This window comes from Hypoxylon fragiforme, assembly GCF_022984875.1.
Source record: "Hypoxylon fragiforme strain CBS 206.31 chromosome Unknown GGS25scaffold_6, whole genome shotgun sequence".
Lineage (NCBI taxonomy): Eukaryota > Fungi > Ascomycota > Sordariomycetes > Xylariales > Hypoxylaceae > Hypoxylon > Hypoxylon fragiforme.
Window position 1 is genome coordinate 692,965 of NW_026054761.1, and position 20,615 is coordinate 713,579.

The following is a 20,615-nucleotide window of genomic DNA, read 5'->3' on the forward strand; positions in this document are numbered from 1 at the left end:
GGTAGAGACGAAACCGAGATGCCGAGCTATCGACGGAGAAATCTTGGAAGCTGTCAAGGCCGAGTGAATACTCAGGTGGGTAGGTTTATCTGCGAGGGAGTTTTTGGTATGCGTGTCTACTGGCGCGTTTTCGTAAACCAACGGTTGAGTCGCATGGCACTGTCCCGTCAACTCAATGAACAAACAGCATGGCTAACTCCTGATCTACTCGTTAACAGAAATGTCTCTACAGATTTAATATGTCGCCCAGCAGCAATACCTTAAACACTAATAAGGGGTAAGAGTCACTTAAATCAAGGGGCAATAAGTAGTCAAAGGCAGGTACCCTAGGTAGGTAGATATCCCGCGACGCTTCAAGTTCTTGCCTAATTAACTACAAAAGAAAGCCTAAGTATGTATATAGGTACCCTGGGTACCTATGTAAAAGAAATTTCGATATCGAGATCTGTAAAGTCTCAGACGCCGCCTGGGCAAATAACCAACAGATACCCACAACCGTAGTAGATCGAGCCCCCTACCGCCCCAACTCTACCAACCTGCCCCTTCCTAACCACCCGGCACACACACGCCGTATCCTTCGAGTTTGGGGAGAGGAAGTAGTCATCTACTTACTCCTCAAAATCCAGCGTCGGCCTAATCGTCGTGCCCCCAGAGTTCACCGGGAGGACTTGCAGGTCCATCGTAGTCGTAAACGTCGTCGTGGGCGTTGCAGCCGAACCCGAACCCGAATCAGTCGAACTTGTAGTCGTAGTAGTAGTCATCGTTGCCATACTCGGTGTCGTAGACGTAGACTTGGGCGAGTACTCCGCGGCGCTGAGCCCTGCTATCGTTGTTGTTGAGGACGGAAGCGGCGACGAAGGCGAGGATTCGGGTGATGATAGTGGTGGCGGGTTCGGGTACGGAGGCACCCTGTCATTGGGGATCGTCACCGGCTCGCTGAGGATCGTGGGGCCGATAATCCCGATGGGCACGAGACCAGGCGTTGTCCGAGTCAGAGATTTGGCAGTGGTGGACATCACGCTGGTCTGGATGGTGTGGTTGTGGGCAACCGATGATGGTAGTATTGGTGGACCTTCATATTCGCTGCAGGGCGGGCACGAAGAACTCGCGGCGGTGGCGGCGAGCTTGGGCACCGACCATACCGTCACCGTCGTGGCTGAAATAATGGTCTTCACAGATGTGATGTTCGCACATGTCGCTAATGTCGGGGCTGCGCCGGTGCTGGAGTTCCTGCGCGTCGGGCTCGTCTCCAGAGGCCCCTTGGTAATGATCGGTATCGGCTTGTCGAGAGGCATGTGTGCTTGCATGGAGGCCGTCCAGTTGACCGACCAAGACTTTGAAAGGGCCGCATTTGCTGTTGGGCTTGATAGTGTCGTCAGACTAGCGGCCGCTGGATGGTCGTTGGAGGGCTTCGATTCTCCGAGGGTAAAGGCTTGCGCTAAGAGAAAGAGGGTCAAGAATAGGGGAGGCATTTTGTGTGTATTTTCCACCATAGGCATGTAGGCAGCACGTTACATTTTTCGAAGTAGGTTTGTAAAAACGTGCAAGGAAATGAAAGAAAGTTATGTGGAAGCATAACTCAGAAGGGATATTTAAGTGCTACGGGGAGTCGTGATTGAGAGTGAGCGGGCTCGTCTGACTCCAACACTAATAGAGGCAAAGATGTGTTAGTTTGCACAGATATCGGTTCTGGCCATCGCGTATTGACGTGAATAACAAACCGCAACTTAGGTTGGGTATGTGCTTTCGATTTACCGAAGTGACGAGCTGTGTATCTGTTTGTCTACCTACGTGGTATATATCTACTGCAAGTATTTATTCAGCATATCTAACATAGTCACATAGAAACCTCAGTGCATGTCAAGTCTAGAAGAATATAAAACGACATGTGCTAACTTCAAAGTTGCCGGTCTGCCTACTCAAGTGCAGTTATTGTGTGAGTCTCTGACTCACGTTTGTTTCAACAGATACTTTACAACGTAGTGGGTTTCCTGACTATAAGAGTTACTCTCATAGCATGGTTGGCTTGGATAACTGCTGCTTTACGTTGTAGGCATGCTTGTAGGCATCTTCTGTTCTGGTCATGCCGGGCCCGGCCGGTCTACCTTCTAAGGGGTATGGCAAATCCAGAAGTACGGTCGCAATAGGTACTCTCAGCTTACAACTTTCGTAACATCAGTAAATATTAGACTTTTCTCGGGTATTTTGAGATATCGTTGAGTTGCATATACTAGTCTGAGAGGTTGCTTGTAGTGCCTACCTACACAGAGTGGTAAAGTCACACATCTGAACAGCATTTGTCAGATGAAGAGTTCATATTCACGATGTATTATTCGAAACTCTTACTTAATATCTAAGATAGAACGGCAACTTTCCATCAATCAGACGGTACTGGGAGTAATTCAACTTTATTAATGTCGCTACTGATTTCGATTAGTCCTAACGACAGCCATTCGTACAACAGTCTTATCTTCTCCCATTAACACAACGTGCTATACTCCCAGTACTCAAGGTACGCTTTTTCGAAATGACTCGCTGAATTACTTTAATTATAATAAATCAAGTACGTAGTATGCTAGAATCAAGTATGTCAGAATAGGGGTTGTAGTTCGGAACCACAGAGCATCTTGGGGGAGCGATTTTGGGGCTGAACGTTGCCGGGCTCAACCCGGCGATTTCGCAGCAATCAAGTGCTTGGTTGTATAGAGGTAAATATTTTTGGCTGCCTCCATCGCCCCGCCCTACGATTTCTTCCCGCTTGCCAAAGTTCGCTTTGCCAGGATCGTTGTGTACACCAAAGTTGAGCCCGTGAAGAGAAAATCGGGGCCCGATCAATGAGTACATGGCATCAAACAACATCCCCCAGCTAGACCCACGGAGTTTCATGTCGCCCACGTGAAGGGACAACAATGTCGACTTGTGAATCTCATAAAAGGTGAGCAGATCATTCTTGTCAGCTTCGATGCATTGAAAGTGAACCCGGCGCAATTTCTTCCACCTGAATCCTCGAGGGATGATTTCATGAAGTTTTGCAGGGAACACCAGCTTAGACGAAGAAGAAATCCTCGGGTCCGGTCTAGTAAAGGAAACAGACAAATTCTCCAAGTCGGGGAGCATTTTGAGAAAATTTGCAATGGCACGGGATCTTGCTTGTTCGCGCATCTTTCCAGCGTTGCATTCAGCCCAAGTGCCGAACCTGAGACAGACATCCTTCAAGTTTTCTTGTGTGGTGGCGATTGTATGGAGGAACTCTGGACTAATCACAAAAGATTCCAGGCCGATCCCCCCAAGAGAGTGTAGTCGAATATTGGAAGCTCGTAAGCCGTTCATCATTGCTCCCAGATGACCCTCACCGTCCGTTTTGAGGATATTGTGTTTGGTGACAAAGAATGCGTCAAGCGGCGAAGGCCAACTGCAATCAGAATTGACATTGACCACGACGTGTTCCAGGGCTGTGAGACGTGGAATCACACTTTCGAAAAAGTCGGATTCCGCATTACCAGCCCAAAGCTGCCGCTGAAACCTCACTGTGCAACAATACTGGTGGTAATTCTCTCGAATATCATCCATGGATATAAAGCCTTTGTCCCAAATGCCAGCAGGAAGGAAGTTTTGGCGACACTTTTGGACCTGGCTACGGAGGACTTTACTCTCAGTCGCGGACAGATATCGTGAGAGAGATACGTTCCAGTTTTCTGGGTAGATGAGAGTGTAAACTTGGTAGACGAGTAACTTGATGTTTCGGCTGATGAAAGGATTCTCAGAAAATGTCTGAAGCATTTCAAAGTCGGGGCTATAGGGGTGAATGACAATCCGTTGAAAACCGTGGCAAGCAGCAATGTTGGCAAGAACTCTGCAAGTCAATCGAAGGGATCGTGCTTCATGAGGCGTTAGGTTTTCGCATACCAAATGCCAGAGTTCGGCAGGAAATGGTGCGGTACAATATTGGGCAGCCATGCTAACGAATGCGGTGAGGTTATAGGCAATATGTGATTTTGATGATGGGTAGAACCAATGTATTTTATGAGTTTGGTTGTGATTTGGATACGATTTAACAACGAGAGTAGATTCATTTTCATTTTTAACGTTCGCTTCTTCCCCTTTTCTTCTTCTTCATGCTTGCTCTTGGTCTTTAGTTGGCCTGCTTTTTGGTAGGTACAATTCAACACTTATAGTCAAGGTACGGTTACCCATGCTTCGAAACTGACGAAGAGCGCAAGATCTAAGGAAGAAGATGACTTCCCTAGAAGTCGCAGCGCTGCATCGTCGAGCTTCCATGCCGACAGCCCGCAATGGAAAGGGGTAGGAATCGTCCTGGCCGAACGTGCTCAGGTACACGACTAGCTGCCCGAAAAGTGACCAGACATGCTGAAAGAAAGTAACAGGAAGGAAAAGACGTACTTATTTGACCGAGTAAGGAAAATGTAACGATACTGCAATTATTTGAGAAAGAAAGAGGCAAACCCAAACCCAGCTGCCTGACATGTCTAAATGATAGCCCTAGGCTATCAAAGTTTAGCGTGCTGTACCTGCCCTAACGATCGTCTCAGGGTTGCTCGCTCGCTTAATTACAGGGCTGTTTGGCAGTGTTTGCTCCCCAAAGCGCGAGCTACATAAGCATGCGCTCGGCAAGCTCATCTGGGCAATAAATCTGCATGAAAACAAGACATCGAGATAGTCACGCGAGCCTGTGACTGGCAATAGAGAGATAGCATCTTTCCACTCATCCCAACCCACGCCATCATCCGCCTTGACCGCATCTTCCAGCGATGAGAAGAGCCCCATGGTGCGCATCTCGGCGTGCGCGAAATCGGTGAGGGATTCGCGGGCAAATAGCCCGATATACAGGTCTCCTGGGATATTTAGGGAGCCGAGACGGTCGAATGGATACTTGTGAAGCTCGATGAACGTGTCAGCGAGCTGGCTCAGCACTTTTCGCTGCTGCTCCTGAGTGGGGATGCACTGGTTCTATGGACGTCCGGGTAGCTTTTCCATGAGGGTATAGCCAACTCCCACAGGGTTGTTCGCATGCTCTAGGGCAAAATCAAATACTTTAGGAGCAGGCACACTCGTCTGCTCGAAAAACTGGGAGGGCCGCGACCTAGGATTTGATGATGTAGTCTCGCAGTGCGGCCGGAGGGGATGTACCGTTGAGCCTGCGCACACGAGCAAGCAAGCCACTTAACCCCGTCGTCGAAACAGACTTCGATATGATAGTTCATACCGCCTATCACGGAACTCCGCGTAGCTCTGTCATAGGAAAGGGGAGGGATTGAGCAGGGTATCCCTCCGCGCAGATGACTGGCTCGCGATGCAAGCGCGGGGGTATTGATCTTTGCGATAAACTCTGTGAGCTCGCGCGATTCAGCCTCCCCAGCTAGGGGATCGTATCTATCTGCGTCCTGCACAACTCAGCAAGTACTCATATATATTGCCGTCGAGGACTGAACTTAGTACTTACCGTCCATTTGGGATAGGTATGGTATGTAGGCTGAAGGTGCTCGGCGCATAGATGGCGGTTGCAAAGCACACACTCGTCGAGGGTGCGAACAGCCGGTTTTTGGCAGCTCGCAAAACCGCAGGTCCACATAGGCATCGCGCCGGATTTTTTTTTCTTTTTTTCTTTTGCGAAGTGAAAACTTCAGCAGATGGAGAATGAGGGTTGTCTGAAATGCAGGCTCCTCGCAACCATTTTAGCGGTCAGATTCATGAGAGAGTTCCCGGGAACCAGTGCAGATGCCAGGGCGTGCATTGCTTTTCATTTTGTTAGTAAACAAACGAATTCCAGCTGATTAAAGCATAGCACAGCTGCAGAACTGATGTTGACGCCGATGATTCCCTAATATCTGCTATGCGATGTCGGCTTGGCTTGGAGTAAACATAGTCGACTGCACCAACTGCCCTGACAACTCAACCATGATTGGTAGTCACAGAAAGTGCCTGATGGAATGCGTCTCGAATGATGGCCAGAGATGCGACTGTCGATGCGGTAACGCGACTTTTCCTGGAGTTCTGCCTACGCCGGTCTTCAATAACTCGATAAGCACTACCTATATTCAATATTATTAAAGCATTGTTACCTGGGGATTATAAGTGAATAAGATGATGTCCTATACGCATGGATATTTCATCAGCCTCAGAAACCCGGGCAATACTTGCAGCTATTATGCCTACTACCCCGACTTTCTTGTACAGGAGGAGATTGTGAGGTTGTGAGAATCTACACATGAATCTACACATGTTCCGATAAGTACCTACCTAGGCAGCATTGTTATAACCTAGATGACTTGCTCGTTCAATAACCCGAGCAAGCTATCAGGGGCATCGCCAAACAGTATGTCAATCCCGTCCGGAGTTGAGAGTGCGGAGTTGAGAGGTCGACCCCGATAATGATTCTAGTGAAGGCCTCAATGTTACATGTACTATGTAACTAACCTATCTACCCTAGGTAGGTTAAGCTTGTTTACAAAATTAGTATTGTACCGATCTGGAACCATGCACCTGCCACCTGGGTTGATTGGATATATTTAGTAAAATACGTAGGTACATACTACATAGTAGGGGGCAGTAGGGGGCAGTACGGCGTAAGGGGCAGGCAGGAGCATAGTCTCCTTGTGGAGTATCAGTTTCTAGACCCCCGAAGCCCAGATGGAACTAGATCTCAGGCCGTTGAGGGTGCTCTGTCGTCATCGGCTTGGCACCCCTGCTTACCCCATTCTATACCAGCCAATCGCTAACGTCAAATCCTCTGTTCCTGGCCTAAAAGGGCAAATGAGCAACCACATACTGGGCATATACTGGGCCCCTATATTACTTACTGCATATACCTGCCCCAGCCTGTTGGTCCTGGACCCAATCGAGGGATACACCCTAACAATACACGGAACTGGTTGATGCGATCATGGCATTCTACTTCGATGTCCATGATGTAGTAACCCATAAGCCAATGTTACCTCGTCACATTGGAATACCTCTTAGACTTTGAACTAATATTCGCCCCTTGTTATTAACATGCATGTTCTTAACTCAACAGCCTCTAAAGGGTCTTTAAAGACTGTTCCGTGACCTCATATTCATATGCATAGATGACATTCCCCCCTCAAGAAGCCACCATCATGCATAGGCAGAGTGGCGATATAGTACCCATCAACATAGCGTAGTTTTGTAACAAACTCGAACACTATTTCACCATGACTTGCACCAAGATTCTCCATCGCAAAACTGATCCCGGAAATCATGAGAATAATATAGGTGCGCGTCCGAGGTTCAATTCCCAACTCACATCAGATCGCTTAAGAGAAAGCTTCGAAACTCCGACCATCCCGATGCCTAGCAATATCCGGAAAGGACGACGGTCGATTTTTAGGGAGGAAGGGCTCACAGAAGAGGAGATAAAAAGCCAAGAGATGTCTCCGGAGACTCGTCAAGACGAAGAAAGTGGCCAAGTGGAAGGAATAGGGTCGACTTCGGAAATATCCTCGCCGGTTGAAGCACTGAAACCTTCCCACACAGAAGAAGAAGGAGAAGAAGAAGAAGAATATTCGTCGAGAGGGAAATCGAGATGGTTTTCAAAATTGGCCCAGACGAGGCGCCCAACAATCAAATCTGCTTCCAGTGCGCCACCTCCCACCATTGCAGGGCTACATAGGCTCTCTATGATCGTCCTGCTTATCACAATTGTTCTTCCTACCATTAGTTTTAATAACGGCCGCAAGAAGGTTGAAATTAGCGGTGCGGACGCCGGCGTAATCAGATCAGTTCCCAACATCATTCTCGACAACCGAGATACTAGCCCTACCACAGTTTGTACAAGGTGGGCTGGCCAAAGTAAGAGCTTATGGATTCATATACCTTGATTCGAGAGGGATAGACTGACAGGAATAGGCGCTTTAATCAATGGAACCGTTTACTTCTACGGTGGTCGATCGAAGACGACAGGAGATCAGGTCACCGACACATGGAGTAGGTCTCAGCATATTACCATAGGACCAGTCTCTGCTAACTTGCCACGTAGATAACGACTTTCTTACCCTCGACCTCACAAAGTCGTGGAACATAGACTCACCAGCTCTCGCCGGCCTAACCCAACCATCAGGACCTCCAGCCGTGTCGCTCGGCTATCTCTGGAACGACCTGGATCACCTCTACCTCTACGGCGGCGAATTCTCCGACGACCCCATCGCGCAGCCATCGCAGGTCTCCACGTGGATGTACGACGTCGCCTCCTCGACCTGGAGCGAATTCCAGGACCCTCGAACATCCGCAGGCAACTTCTCGGACCCCGCAGGCGAGCCTATCCAACGAGCCGCAGAAGGCGCCGGCATCTCCGTGCCAGAGCTCGGCATCAGCTGGTACTTTGGCGGCCACCTCGACTGGGCCACGACACCAGGGTGGACGAACGAAATCGGCCGCGTCTACTTGAACAGTCTGCTCGAGTTCACACACCCCGGCTACGCCAACTCCGGCGTCGAGTCTCTTCGCACTTCCGGCGCCCCTGATGGCGGCGCGTACCGCAACATCACCTGGGGCGGCATCCAGAACCAAGACGGCTTCACCGAGCGCGCCGACGGCGTGCTCGTCTACGTGCCGGGCTGGGGCCCCTCCGGGATCCTCCTCGGCCTCGGCGGCGGCGTCGTCGGCGCGCACGAGACCACCGACGCCTTCGCCTCCATGAGCACCATCGACGTCTACGACATCAAAACAAGCACCTGGTACCACCAGCAGACGCATGGCGAGGCCCCCCAGGTGCGCGTCAACCCGTGCGCCGCCATCTTCTCCGCGCCCGACGCCAGCTCGTTCAATATCTACATGTACGGCGGCCAGAACCTGCTGCCTTACGGCAACCAGACGCAGTACACCGACATCTGGATCCTCACCGTCCCGGCCTTCACCTGGATAAAGGTCGACGCTTCTGTTAGTAGTAGTAGTAGTGGCGCCGTGGAGCCGCCCGCCCGCGCCGGCCATCAGTGCGCGGCGCGCGACGGGCAGATGGTCGTGGTGGGCGGGTACGTCGGGGCCGCGATCGGCTGCGACAGCCCCGGGATCTACAGCTTCGACGCGTCGAAGCTGCAGTGGAAGGGCTCGTTCGACGCCGCCGACCACGCCGCCGACGAATCTGCGGACAACAGCGTGCTCGCCGGCAGCTACGGGTACCTCGTGCCCGCGGCGATCCAATCGGTCGTCGGCGGCTCGTCGGAGGGCGGCGCGACGGCGACGCAGCCGGCGTCGGGCCCCGCGACAGACGGGCCGTTCAAGACGGGGGCGCCGCCGGTTTTCACGGTCACGCAGCCCGGCAGCACGGCGACGGTGACGTCGAGCCCGAACAACAGCCCCGGCCCCGGCTCCAACCCGAACTCGGGCACCTCCACCGCTGACGAAAAGTCGGACGCAAACGCCGGCCTCATCGCAGCCGGCGTAATCGCCGGCTCCGCGGGCGTCGCGGCGCTGTACCTCGGCTTCTGCGCGTGGCTGTACCGCCGGCAGGTGGCTGCGTACCGCCGCCACATGGCGGTTGCGAACCGGTACTCGGGCGCCGACGACAACGACAGTTTCAACAACAACAACAATGGCTGCACGGGCCTCGCCGCGATGCGCGAAAAAATAATCCGCAAGCACCGGCGCAACTCGTCGAGCGCCGACAACTCGCACGAGCAATTCGGCTGGGTCGGCCAGCAACTAGCGGAGCCGAAGTGGGGGGCTGCCTCCGGCAGCGAGGAGCCGAGCCCCGGGACCTCTGCGTCCGGGCGGCCGCGGCCGAGCGAGGATCGGAATCCGTGGGCTTATGACGGTGGAGGGGGGTGGTGGGCTGGGGCTGGGGCTGGGGTGGGGAGGTCGAAGAGCGGGGCGACGAAGAGCACGGCGAGTGGGGGGTCCGCGGAGGCGCTGCTGGATGGGCGGGAGCCGAATTTCATTAGCGTCTTGTTGGGCCCCAGACGGGCGTTGCGGGTTGTTAATGGGATGGAGGAGTAAAGGGTTGGTTGGTTGGTTGGCTGGTGAGCTGAGCTGAGCTGATGATGCTCTTGCCCACACTCCCCCCCCCTTTTTTGATCATCTCGTTACGTTGCTCCTACTGAGTTGAGTGTTGGCTATTTATTGTGTTGTGTGGTTGGTTGTTCATTTCTTCAACTAATTGCTTATTTATTCCCCTTTGCTGGTGGTTGGAAGAATCTGGTCTGGGTCCTCCATTGTTTGTTGGACTTGTGGGAAATGGCTTTACAGTACGAGAAACGAAATGGATGTAGGTATGAAGATGGACTTTTCTGGGTGTGCATAGGTACCTTTGGGTGGTTCGGTGGGATGGACCCTGATGCAGTTGGTTCATGGCGGGAATATAGGCACTGAACGAGTGCAAACCTAACGTATATAACGAGTCGAAAAATATGACAAATACAGTAATGTTGAATATTGTATATACTGGTTTTTGAGAACTATCTGTTCATGCCTAGTAACCTAGATTCGCTGGTGAAATCAAGGCTCAATGCCAAATATACACAATAACGTCCGTCAAGGCAGCTCTCTAACTATGAGTATGTACGTGACTGTATATTCATGATAGCAGAGTAAAAAGCTCCTTTACCGCTCATAATCTGTAGGTATATCTCAAACCCCTTAAACGCCGACCCAGTACAAAAACACCTACCCCCTTTTCATATGATCGATTACAAGAATCACCACATACGATGTATCGGTAATTCTGATGCTATCAAGTCACGCTCTGGGTTAAGAATACCCAGTGTGAGATCGTTGCCTATCCTCGATAAGAAGCGCTCAACCCAGGAGGCCTGCTCGACGTCTCCAACCTCCTTCAGCCGATCAGCCGCATCTAAGGCCAAGCTGACGAGTCGTCTCCGGGTGGTTGGGCGCAGATCGGCGGGGTGAGCATTATTATGCATGAACTGAATAGCAGCAGAATGGTTTGGCGTTAGGGGGTGGTGGAGGTCGAGGTGGGCCATATCTAGCTGCACATGAAGAGGGCGTCCTATATTGATGAAGGACTCGAAAAGAGGAGCGGACGGTTTTGGCCGTTCGGAGGCGAAGACTGTAGAGGCCCACGATAGACCAACCCAGGCTTTCTTGAAGCTCTTGAGAGCTATTTGGTTTTGCATTGGCAGCAGGTCATTTGCGCGAACGATCGCCTCGTATGAGCGATCAAGGTTCATCTTGAGCCCGGAATATGAAGTGTTCGTCTGCTTCACGATAGCGTTTAACAAGGCAGACAGAGCACCGTCCTGCCAAGACCTAGCCTTCCCGTCCGTCTCTTCGCGTGCACCAAGATGCGCTACCCAATACCATACCACCTCTTCTAGTCCTTCGGCATACATGAACGGTATCAAGGCGGCGAAAAGACTTGGATGGGAGAGAAACTGCAAATCATTTTCTAAGCCCGAGGCACGAAGCCACTGGACTACCCGAAGCCCAGCACCAGATTTCGCCATGCCCTGTCGAATATCGTCCGCAGATTCGCCGGTGATTTGGGATCGCACTTTAGCGAGGAAGCCGGCAGCGCGGCGGGGGGTCATGAGTCCCCTCGACACGGCATAATCAAATACATCGAATGGGTCCCTGGGGACTGTAGCCGGTTTCTTATTCTCTTCATGGGCGAAAAGGGGGTTAGAGAGGATGGCGCCGAGATGACGATCGGTCGGAAGTTGTCGGCTCGATCTATCAGGTAACGAGGCGGAATGGCTGGGCGCAGAGAGGATAGTTTTGGTGGCCTGTGTGATGGGTTTCTGTGAGGTCAAGTCTTCATTATGCTCCCACGGGTGCTCCTTGTCGAGGTTCTTCCGGAAGGAACTGGTGATGGAGTCAAGTAATTGTTGGGATTCACGGCGGGTCAGTAGAGTTTGGTGAATTTTAGGAAGGAAGTTCTTGAGCGAGTTGAGGGAAGTAGTCCGGACCACCATTTTGGGATTGTGGTGTCGTCAATACTAACGACGATGATGATGGCGAATGACTCGGGTTTGATGTTGCGGGGACATTCGGATTTCGCAAGGTCCTTACTCGGGGTATTTCGAGGGTTTTTCAGTTGGTATAGAAATTCAGACACTGAAATCGCGTGTCACTGAACCTATACGCAGTCTTTTTCCTTTTAAAGTGTTCCCATACACGGTGGGGGTTGGCGATAGCTCTGTACAATGTAGATGTTGGATACCTAGGGTAGTTCCAGGTTGCGAATAGAATCGAATCATCGATAACTAACTAGTTACCTAGTATTCGGGCCCATGCATTGATCAACCCACTTACAATATGGCCCGTGCACGGATTGATTACCTAACTACATATCTTTTATCGGAGCGCTAAACCCTTTACATACAGCTTGTACTTCCAGCTCTTATCAACATCAACGAAGTTGACAATTAACGGGCTTTGGCTGAGTCAGACAATAGAAAACATCTGCCAGACTGCCAGTGTGTCATCAATGAATAAGGCCATTGCTAAAACCACGACGTGGTACCTAGAGATTATTATATATATATCACGTACTGAGATAGGTAGGGTTATTCTTCCATTATGATCGAGATGACTTCAATGTTCAATATGACGTAGTTGCCTCTATACTACCTAGGGTAGGTATCTTGGGGTACCATATTATCTCCCCATCAACGGGCGGATATACACCATCCATATCTTCAATTTTAGGAGGAAACGGCAGCAACGATTACTGGCTCATACCGAACAACTATCTGGAACTTGATTCTAGTCTAGTAGCTTGATACTGGGTAACGTGCTACCTATATACAGGTAGGATCGATGTCGTGTCTGTCTGGCATGAGGTAAATAGGACATCATATTAGTAGATCGACATTGTCTGCAAATTCCAAATAAGCCAGGTGCCTACTAATAGCTAATAGGCAAAATAAATTGGAAGGGAATCTTGGAAACTGTGCGTATTAGCAAAGGTGCCTGGTGCCTACTCCGTACTACCTACGGCGGTTGTAGATCAATCAATAGTACAGTATTATACTACCCCAGGCATGGATACTAGGTACAGTATATACAGAAGCTTGATTCCATTCAAGGCACGCAGATCGATCAGGCTTAAAGACAATCACCTCACTGTGCAGTGACTGTCATTCTTTCATTTAAGCTCACAGCTCCCTTTGGATCAAGCTTCCCCGTACACGTAGATACTTGACTTGCACGTGCCACAATAAGAGTTGCCTTCAAGACAGGGAGCAAATCAGATTTTTAAAAAATTCGTTGTGGGGCACACATCCCTACCATGAAAACAGTTTAGAGGAGACACAATTGCACCAATTGCACCAATCCGGCACTGTTTCGATACCTACGCTAGCAAGTACTTTGTACATTCATACAGTACATCTCAGCGCTAAGACCTCCAGGTGTCCTGAGCCTGAGATATCCAACGTCCATAATCCAGATGTGTCTACTAGGTACTACGCCGTACTGTACTTGTACATAACGGTCTCCACTCAGCCAGTGCCAGGTGCGGTGTTACAAGCCTAGCCTAACTTTACAAGGACTATCAATATTCCAACAGCCGAAAAAGCCTTCAATCCAAAATCCACTTCCCTTTTTCGCTACAAAGCTCTTGGATTGCATCCTCTCTCACACGAACATTTACAACCACGCACACGCACACTTCTTCCTTTACTCCATAACTATCACAATCATAAATCCCCCCCGCCGCATTGAAGCTTCCTTCGCTTCAACCACGATTGCCATTGTCTCAAGACAATTGGCCAATTCACCTACCCTTTCGCGTTGTTGACACGACCGTAAAAAGGTAAAAAAGTTGTCAGCCTTACTCTCAACTTACACCTGCGTTAAATCGCATTACAGGTGCCACGCGCCCCCCCAATTTCTTCTTACCTCTTTCTCGCAATTGCAACTTGCCTGAACAAAAACAACTAACTTGCCTATCCACCCTAACCATTTAGTCCCCATCCATTTATCCTACTACTTCCGACCAACCTCCAACCTCCAACACTACAACATATCACCCCTTCACTTAGTACTCTCTTTACCTGGTCGCCGATTTGACTACTATCATCGACGTACCCTTCCACGGAGGGTTCATTCAATTTCATTCCACATAACCTAACCCCAAGTCTCAGAAATGGCTGAGGTTCAGGCACGATCCCAGGCACCACCCTCTCGTGGTAGAGGTGGTGGCCGTGGTGGCAGAGGAGGTTTTGCTAGCCGCAACACCGCAAACCGACGAGCTAACGGCGATAAGTCCACAGCTGCAGATGCGGGCGCTTTCGATGATGATGGCGATGTCAGTGAGCTTCGAAAGCAATACGGCATAAAGTTAGACACTATCAAGGAGTTGTTCCCAACATGGTCCGACGCAGATATCCTCTATGCCCTTCAGGAGACAGATGGCGACATCGAAGTTACTGCCACGCGAATTGCGGAAGGTACGTTGAAGCATTCACTACATCCCTGTCTTCAATTAATATGTGGCCGCTATCTCATTTTGCCACTGTTTCATTTTGCTAATATAATGCTATCATATAGGCACGATCTCTCAATGGGGCGAAGTATCTAAGCAGAAGAAGACTACCACTCGTCCTAAGCCCAAGGACGGCTCTACATCGGCTAGTGTGGCTGAATTGTCCGGTAATGCTAGGCCCGCGCGTGGTGGCCGCTCGGACGGTGCGCGAGGTGGTCGCGCCCGTGGTAGTGAGAGAGGTCGCGGTGGCGGCAGAGGTCGAGCGACTTCTTCGCATCCAGCTACTAATGGTCATCGTTTGAAGGAGAATCAACAGCTCTCCGTTCCAACTGAAGAATCATCCGGCTGGGGAACTACTGCGAATACTGCGAACGACGATGCGACCACTAATGACCCCAGCGCCCCAGCCTTGAGTCCGACCGATCCCACCACCGAGCCTGCCAAGGCTACTACACCCACCATACCTGCCACAATTGCCACAACTTCTACCGAATCTGCGCCCGCCAAATCTAACGTCATCCCTCAAGGCACACAGAAGACATGGGCAAGTATGCTGCGACAGTCAACTGCCCCGAAGCCCGTGTCGAAGCCTAAGGAAGCGCCCGCCCCTAAACCCACTGAAACATTGGAGTCTCTTTCTTCCACCGAACCCGGAGCCACCGAGCCCGAAGCTCAGCCTGCAGTTGAGGAGGCACCCAAAGAAGTTGTCCAGCCGCCCGCACCTGTGGAGGCCCCCAAGGTAGTCGAGCCTGAAGTTGCTTTACCACCCCCCGAAGACGACTTGACCCGAGTAAACCTCGAACAGCTTCCCGATGAATCCAAGCCACCCACAACGGCTACGGCTGCTAGCACAGTTGCAGATTCGTGGGATTCCAGACAGCCTCAACAGAGCAATGCTGCTACGCCGCTTTCCGCTTCTCAGGCCCAACACCAACCTCCACGTGCTGCAGCCAGCGGTTACGCGACGACCGCAATTAAGGCGACCGAACGTCCTGCCCCGCGTATGCCTAGTTATCAAAAGCGTATTCTAGAACAAGAGGAAGCTGTTCGAATGCCTGGTAACCGGGAGGTTGACCGTGCTGCTGTGCAGTTTGGTGCTTTCAGCCTGAACGGTATTGACGATGATATTGACGGTGACCGCGAAGACCCCGAGACTAGAACTCAGCCGCCACCTGAATCTCCCATCGCAGTTCCCCGCGCCGCATTGCCTCCCGTATCTCAGCCCGCCGCAGTTCCAGACGCATTCGTATCTCAAAAGCCGGCTACGTCTCTTCCCCCGGCACCTGCTGCAGCTGGTACAATCTCCCTTGACAACCTCTTTCAGAACATGCCTACTAATCCTCAACCAGCGACGCCCGTAGCCCCTCCAACCGGCCCCGCGGCTGCTCTAGCCCAGCGTATGTCGCAATATTCTCCACCCAATCACCTTACTGACTTTGATTTAGCACCTCAAGCTCCTTCAAGTGCCCAGCAATTTGGACGGTATGGCCAGACGAACGCACAAGAACCGGCTGGCTTCCCGCAGAAACCGTATGATAACTTTGGCCAACAAGCCACCACCACTGCGGCTGCAATCGAAAGCTTTCCAACACCTACTACCCAAGCATCTGGGCCACAGACGACTGGCGCTTTCAGTTCTGCGCCCAGTGATTATTCATCCTATTACACCGCTGACCCCCAGAGCCGAAACTCGTACAACAATTACTATGGGCAGCAGCAATACGGACAGCATGGTGGCCAGAGTCACCACGAAACTTCAAACGCCCCGAACCGTAGCTTCGCCGGCTACAATGCTAGCCAAAATGACAGCCTTAGCCAGTACCCTCAAAGTGGCGCTCAACCAACCCGATATGGAGCTGCTGCCGCTGCTGCAGAGGCTCACAACAGCGGGCACAACACGCCGAACCCTATTGGGCAAGGGGGCCAGCCAGCCACTGCGCAAACTAGCCAGCCGCAATCCAATCTGCACCAACAGCCACAGCACGCGAATCAGTACCCTTACTCTCACCCTTACTACTCGAGCCCCTATTACACCCAGTACATGAACCAGTACGGTGCTAGTTATAATCCTTACAGCAAGGGCGGGCTTTATGGGCAACCCCACCAGTACGGTATGTCCCCACAGGGCCCTTACGACCACGGTTCTTCGCCCGCGACGAGTGGATTTGGGCAATCCTCGTTTGGGGGTCGTGATAGCGGAATAGGCTCTGGTATTGACAGCTATGGCCGTGCAGGTTCTGCACAGTCAGGTGCTCCTGCCGGTCTTGGTACCAGTGGGTTCGGCGGAATGCACGACACTTTCGGACGCGGTTCAGGCTACCCATCTCAGGCCGGCCAGTCATTCAACGCACCGAACGCTCCTGCTTCCAACACTGGATCGGGAAATGACGATTTGAAGCCCTATGGCGACTCCAAGGTCGCTGGAGGTCCTAGCCCTTCTCTTGGTGCTGCAGCAAGACCGGGTTCTGCTACAAACACCACCCCTGCGGGTTCTGGACTTCCCCCTCCGCAGTCAGCCCAACAGGGCATGGGCGGCTACGGTGCATATCCTAGTCACTTGAACCATGGTCTGCATGGGAACCAGTCTGCAGGTAGCGGATACGGTCTCGCTGGCGCTGCCGGTCAAGGCCACAGTAACGCCCCGTATGGAGGATACGGGGCAAATCAAGGGTTTGGGAACTACTACGGTGGCCGCCAGCAGCAAGGCGGCTGGGGTGGCAATTACCATTAGGTATCGCGAAAGCCACCAGGCCACCGATCTCATGGGCGTGGACGATCTCATGGACGTCAGTAGGGATTTTGGGCTAGATCCAGTGATGCTTCTAGACCCCGGCGGATTGTTCCTTTACATTGGTAACGATGCTCATGACCCCCCCATCTTTTTCCTAAAAAAGATTGAACATGAGTTTTCTCTAATGAATTCTTGAGGGCATCATTTACTCTCTCGTTTCGGTTGGCAGGGGCATGGTACAGGAAAAGCCACAAAAGTTCTTGCTAACGGGGATGGGGGGCTGATTTGCATGTACGATTGTTTTCCTTACATAGGCTTTTCACCTCCGGCACTGAGGCTACGGTGCCTACACTAGGATTAGGATGATACCGAGAACGAGAGCTCTTCATACTTGGCTGAGCAATCCAGGAATCCAAGCATGGTTTATATCCGATTAATGGTAGCATGAAAACGTGACAAATAAGTAGAAGTGTGAGCTCTCTGCACTTAAGTAGCAGCAAAACTTGACCCCTTTAAACATCCATAGATGGACATAACGTAACGTAAGAACTTCTGTGGCTGAGTTGTTCACCAAAAGCTTGGATTACCTTCTTTCTGGTAAATCCATGATTACCTATTACCTCGACTGATACATAGGACAAGTATTTATCTAGGTTAGGCTCCAGAGCAGATGCTAAAGAGTGGTGAAAATGCTTGAATGGAAGATCAACTCTCGTATCCACGTGGGTCCCCAAGTTTAAACACAGGCCAACAGACAAATCCAAAGACAAAAACCTTTCCCACCTCTTCCCCGTCCCCATTAAACGCATTGAAAAAATCACACCCATTACAGAACACGAACACCGTTGTAAGCCAACAAGTTCTTGCTACCCGACCCCGCGTCACGCACCACGCCGGCCGCCAACTCTTGCACGCGGGAGATGGTCTCGGCGGGCGTGACGGGAGGGTTATTCTCGAGTCCCTTGAGATACAGCGCCAGGCCCGCCACGTGGGGGGCCGCCATCGAGGTTCCGGACAGCACGGCGCCGCGGTCCTGCTTGTTCCACAGAGAGGTGACGTCCACGCCGGGGGCGAAGACGTCGACGTCGTCGCCGTAGTTGCTGAAGATGGCGCGCGTCAGGTTCTGGCACGCGGCGCCGACGGTTAAGGCGCTCTTGGCGGAGCCCGGAGACCGGTCGGCGGCCGGCCCGGCGTCGTTGCCGGCGCTAGCGACGGTTAGGATGCCAATGTCGGTTGCGGCGTCGATGGCGCTGTTGAGGGAGCGGGAGATTTTGAAAGCTGGGGGTCAGGGGTTAGTTACGTGCTGGACTGAGAAATGAGGGCTAGAAATGTACCTAGACTCATGTTGATGACGGACTTGGCGGCTCGTCCCGGTGTATTAGTTATGTTATTTACGGCCCAGTCGAAACCTGCAAGCGCGCGCGATACGGTTGAGTAGCCCTACCAAACGTAATATTTAGTATATATAATCCAGACCAAAAAAAACACATGATTTTTGGGGGGGATTGATTTACCTCCGTTCTGGCGACCTTGACGTCCACGATGGTGGCTTTCTTGGCAACTCCGTACGTGGTAGAGGCCATCGTGCCAGCCACGTGGGTTCCGTGACCGTAATAATCGTCGAAATCCTCGGTATCGTTCCACGCGTTGAATCCTCTGATGATGCGGCCGCCGAAGTCGTTGTGTTCGAAAACCCCCGAATCCAAAACGTACCCGTAAGTGCCCTCCCCGGCAGTACTATCGTAGGAGTACTTGAGCGACGGGTAGTCCGGGTACTTATTCTCACTCGGCTCCGTCAACGACGACAAGCTCACCAACCCCCACGGCGCGTTGTCTTGGTGCATTAAAGACGATGATAGGTACGCCACCTGATCTTGCTCTACATCTAGGACCTAGGATCGGGGAATTAGCGCGCTGATCTCTGTGTTGGTGGTCCTGATGGCCCAATATTTACGTTTACGTTGGCTAAGATCTGCGTGATCATGTTGTCGTCAAATTCGCCCACATATCCGTTGAAGTTTCCGAACCCGAACGTACTCTTGAGACCAGAGGTGCCATTGCAGGTAGCACTCCGCTTGTGCAAGGCATGCAGCCAGTCCAGATGTAGCTCCGCCTTGATGCCAGGCTTGAGACGCACAATGTACCGGTTCGGCACCAGATCGCCGTCCTTCAAACCCAAGAGACTACCCACATTGCCCAGCTGCCCGGTGAGCGAAATGGCCAGCGGGCTGGCGAAAGCCGGAGCCGCCGCGCACGCGAGCAACACGGCCAAAGCTTGTGTCGCGAAGTCTCGCATCTTCGTCAATCACCGTCACGTCAGTTTTTAGCTTCGTTCACTGAGAGGTTCTTTTGAAACGAATGAAAAGGGGCCCATATCCGATCGAACCCGAGGAGGAGGTAAGAGGAGGAGAGCGCGCGTTGGTGGGCTTTTTATCATTTTCTGGGGGCGGGACCCCCTTTCTCCTATATTTTTAGGACAGGGACAAGAGGTAGAGAAAAAGGAAAAAGGAAATGCAGGCAGTTCACCCAGGTTCTCGTATTCTAGACCAGTTTGTCATCATCCCAGGGACCCAGCTGTCGTCCGATTTGCCTGGCAAGGGCCATGGAGCTTGGGAGAAGCCTATTACCTGCATGGGGAACGCCGTGCGCGGACCAGCGAACCTGACCGAGACGGTGAAGGGAAATTGCACATTGTCGCTGCCAAGACCTAAGGACGCCGATCACGCGGCATTTTTCATCCCCGTGCTCATGGATCAAGCTCCAACGGACTGATAATTATCTAGATAGTTTTTCTCTTCCAGTTCTACAACTAAATATAAAGCGGCTAGATCGTAGGGAGGGTATTAAATATAACGGAGTCCTTTGTGGTGGAGGGGGGACCACCTCTCAAACTTCTCTTATTCCGCCCTACCTATCCTTTGATAGCCGGGTCAGTCAGACAGGACGGACGGACAGACACATATGATAAACAAAACCCCACGCGAGAATTACCAACTCACCGGATAATCCAATTGCCATGTGCCAGAAAAGGTCTGTTCCCATAAGGGGATAAAATTGCTGAGCCTCAATATTTAAACGTCTCGTATTCAACCTCCAATCCTTAATACTTCTATCGCCGAATCGCATCTTGCCAATTTCGAGCTCAATGGGTCGCCAGCATACACTCCATAGCCTTAGTTACCCATTTTCATCTAAACAGTTTTATTCCAGAAGCAAGCTCGAAATTAACTCTCTGTGCAAGGCGGATGCAAACGTCTCAGCACAATTGGGCTATGACTCTCTCCAGTGGAGGAAGTGGGTGATATGCTGCAGCATACGAAATCACGACTTATAATGTAGATGGTATGTAGTAGGCTACCTCAATCTCGTCATCTAAACTGAAGATCTTGCTCATTGCCAATTTTCCCAACTGGGGAGGGGAGGGAGGGCCTATGTCTATTATTGTATTCGTAATTATCTACCTAA

At 51.5% G+C, this 20,615-nt stretch overlaps 7 protein-coding genes across 7 annotated transcripts; 2 read left to right on the forward strand and 5 right to left on the reverse strand.

Annotated features, from left to right (window-relative positions):
• Positions 1-217: 217 nt before the first annotated feature.
• GGS25DRAFT_494025 (uncharacterized protein) lies at positions 218-1,488 on the reverse strand. Its single transcript, XM_049261317.1, has 2 exons — positions 383-1,488; positions 218-330 (listed from the first exon to the last, which is right to left on the reverse strand). Exon 1 carries the CDS (start codon positions 1,470-1,472, stop codon positions 609-611), a length of 864 nt encoding a protein of 287 aa, XP_049115397.1. The 5' UTR covers positions 1,473-1,488; the 3' UTR covers positions 218-330; positions 383-608.
• Positions 1,489-2,521: 1,033 nt separating this feature from the next.
• Positions 2,522-4,236, reverse strand: GGS25DRAFT_315618 (uncharacterized protein). The gene has a single exon (XM_049257762.1). The coding sequence runs from the start codon at positions 3,955-3,957 to the stop codon at positions 2,560-2,562; it is 1,398 nt and encodes a 465-aa protein (XP_049115398.1). The 5' UTR covers positions 3,958-4,236; the 3' UTR covers positions 2,522-2,559.
• Positions 4,237-4,515: 279 nt separating this feature from the next.
• On the reverse strand, positions 4,516-5,590 carry GGS25DRAFT_522516 (uncharacterized protein; the record flags this gene model as incomplete). The annotated part of the gene is made up of 4 exons (XM_049264251.1): positions 4,516-4,968; positions 5,017-5,156; positions 5,225-5,402; positions 5,462-5,590. 4 exons carry the CDS (start codon positions 5,588-5,590, stop codon positions 4,516-4,518), a joined length of 900 nt encoding a protein of 299 aa, XP_049115399.1.
• Positions 5,591-7,190: 1,600 nt separating this feature from the next.
• GGS25DRAFT_532241 (uncharacterized protein) lies at positions 7,191-10,494 on the forward strand (the record flags this gene model as incomplete). The annotated part of the gene is made up of 3 exons (XM_049265566.1): positions 7,191-7,827; positions 7,885-7,962; positions 8,015-10,494. 3 exons carry the CDS (start codon positions 7,191-7,193, stop codon positions 9,967-9,969), a joined length of 2,670 nt encoding a protein of 889 aa, XP_049115400.1. The 3' UTR covers positions 9,970-10,494.
• On the reverse strand, positions 10,412-12,182 carry GGS25DRAFT_494033 (uncharacterized protein). Its single transcript, XM_049261318.1, has one exon. It carries the CDS (start codon positions 11,901-11,903, stop codon positions 10,668-10,670), a length of 1,236 nt encoding a protein of 411 aa, XP_049115401.1. The 5' UTR covers positions 11,904-12,182; the 3' UTR covers positions 10,412-10,667.
• A 1,752-nt stretch (positions 12,183-13,934) lies between these two features.
• Positions 13,935-17,282, forward strand: GGS25DRAFT_315749 (uncharacterized protein). The gene is made up of 4 exons (XM_049257764.1): positions 13,935-14,384; positions 14,485-15,714; positions 15,769-15,816; positions 15,865-17,282. Exons 1-4 carry the CDS (start codon positions 14,081-14,083, stop codon positions 17,148-17,150), a joined length of 2,868 nt encoding a protein of 955 aa, XP_049115402.1. The 5' UTR covers positions 13,935-14,080; the 3' UTR covers positions 17,151-17,282.
• Positions 17,283-17,786: 504 nt separating this feature from the next.
• GGS25DRAFT_315678 (subtilisin-like protein) lies at positions 17,787-19,553 on the reverse strand. The gene is made up of 4 exons (XM_049257763.1): positions 19,105-19,553; positions 18,665-19,042; positions 18,485-18,590; positions 17,787-18,428 (listed from the first exon to the last, which is right to left on the reverse strand). Exons 1-4 carry the CDS (start codon positions 19,444-19,446, stop codon positions 17,977-17,979), a joined length of 1,278 nt encoding a protein of 425 aa, XP_049115403.1. The 5' UTR covers positions 19,447-19,553; the 3' UTR covers positions 17,787-17,976.
• Between the last annotated feature and the right edge of the window lie 1,062 nt (positions 19,554-20,615).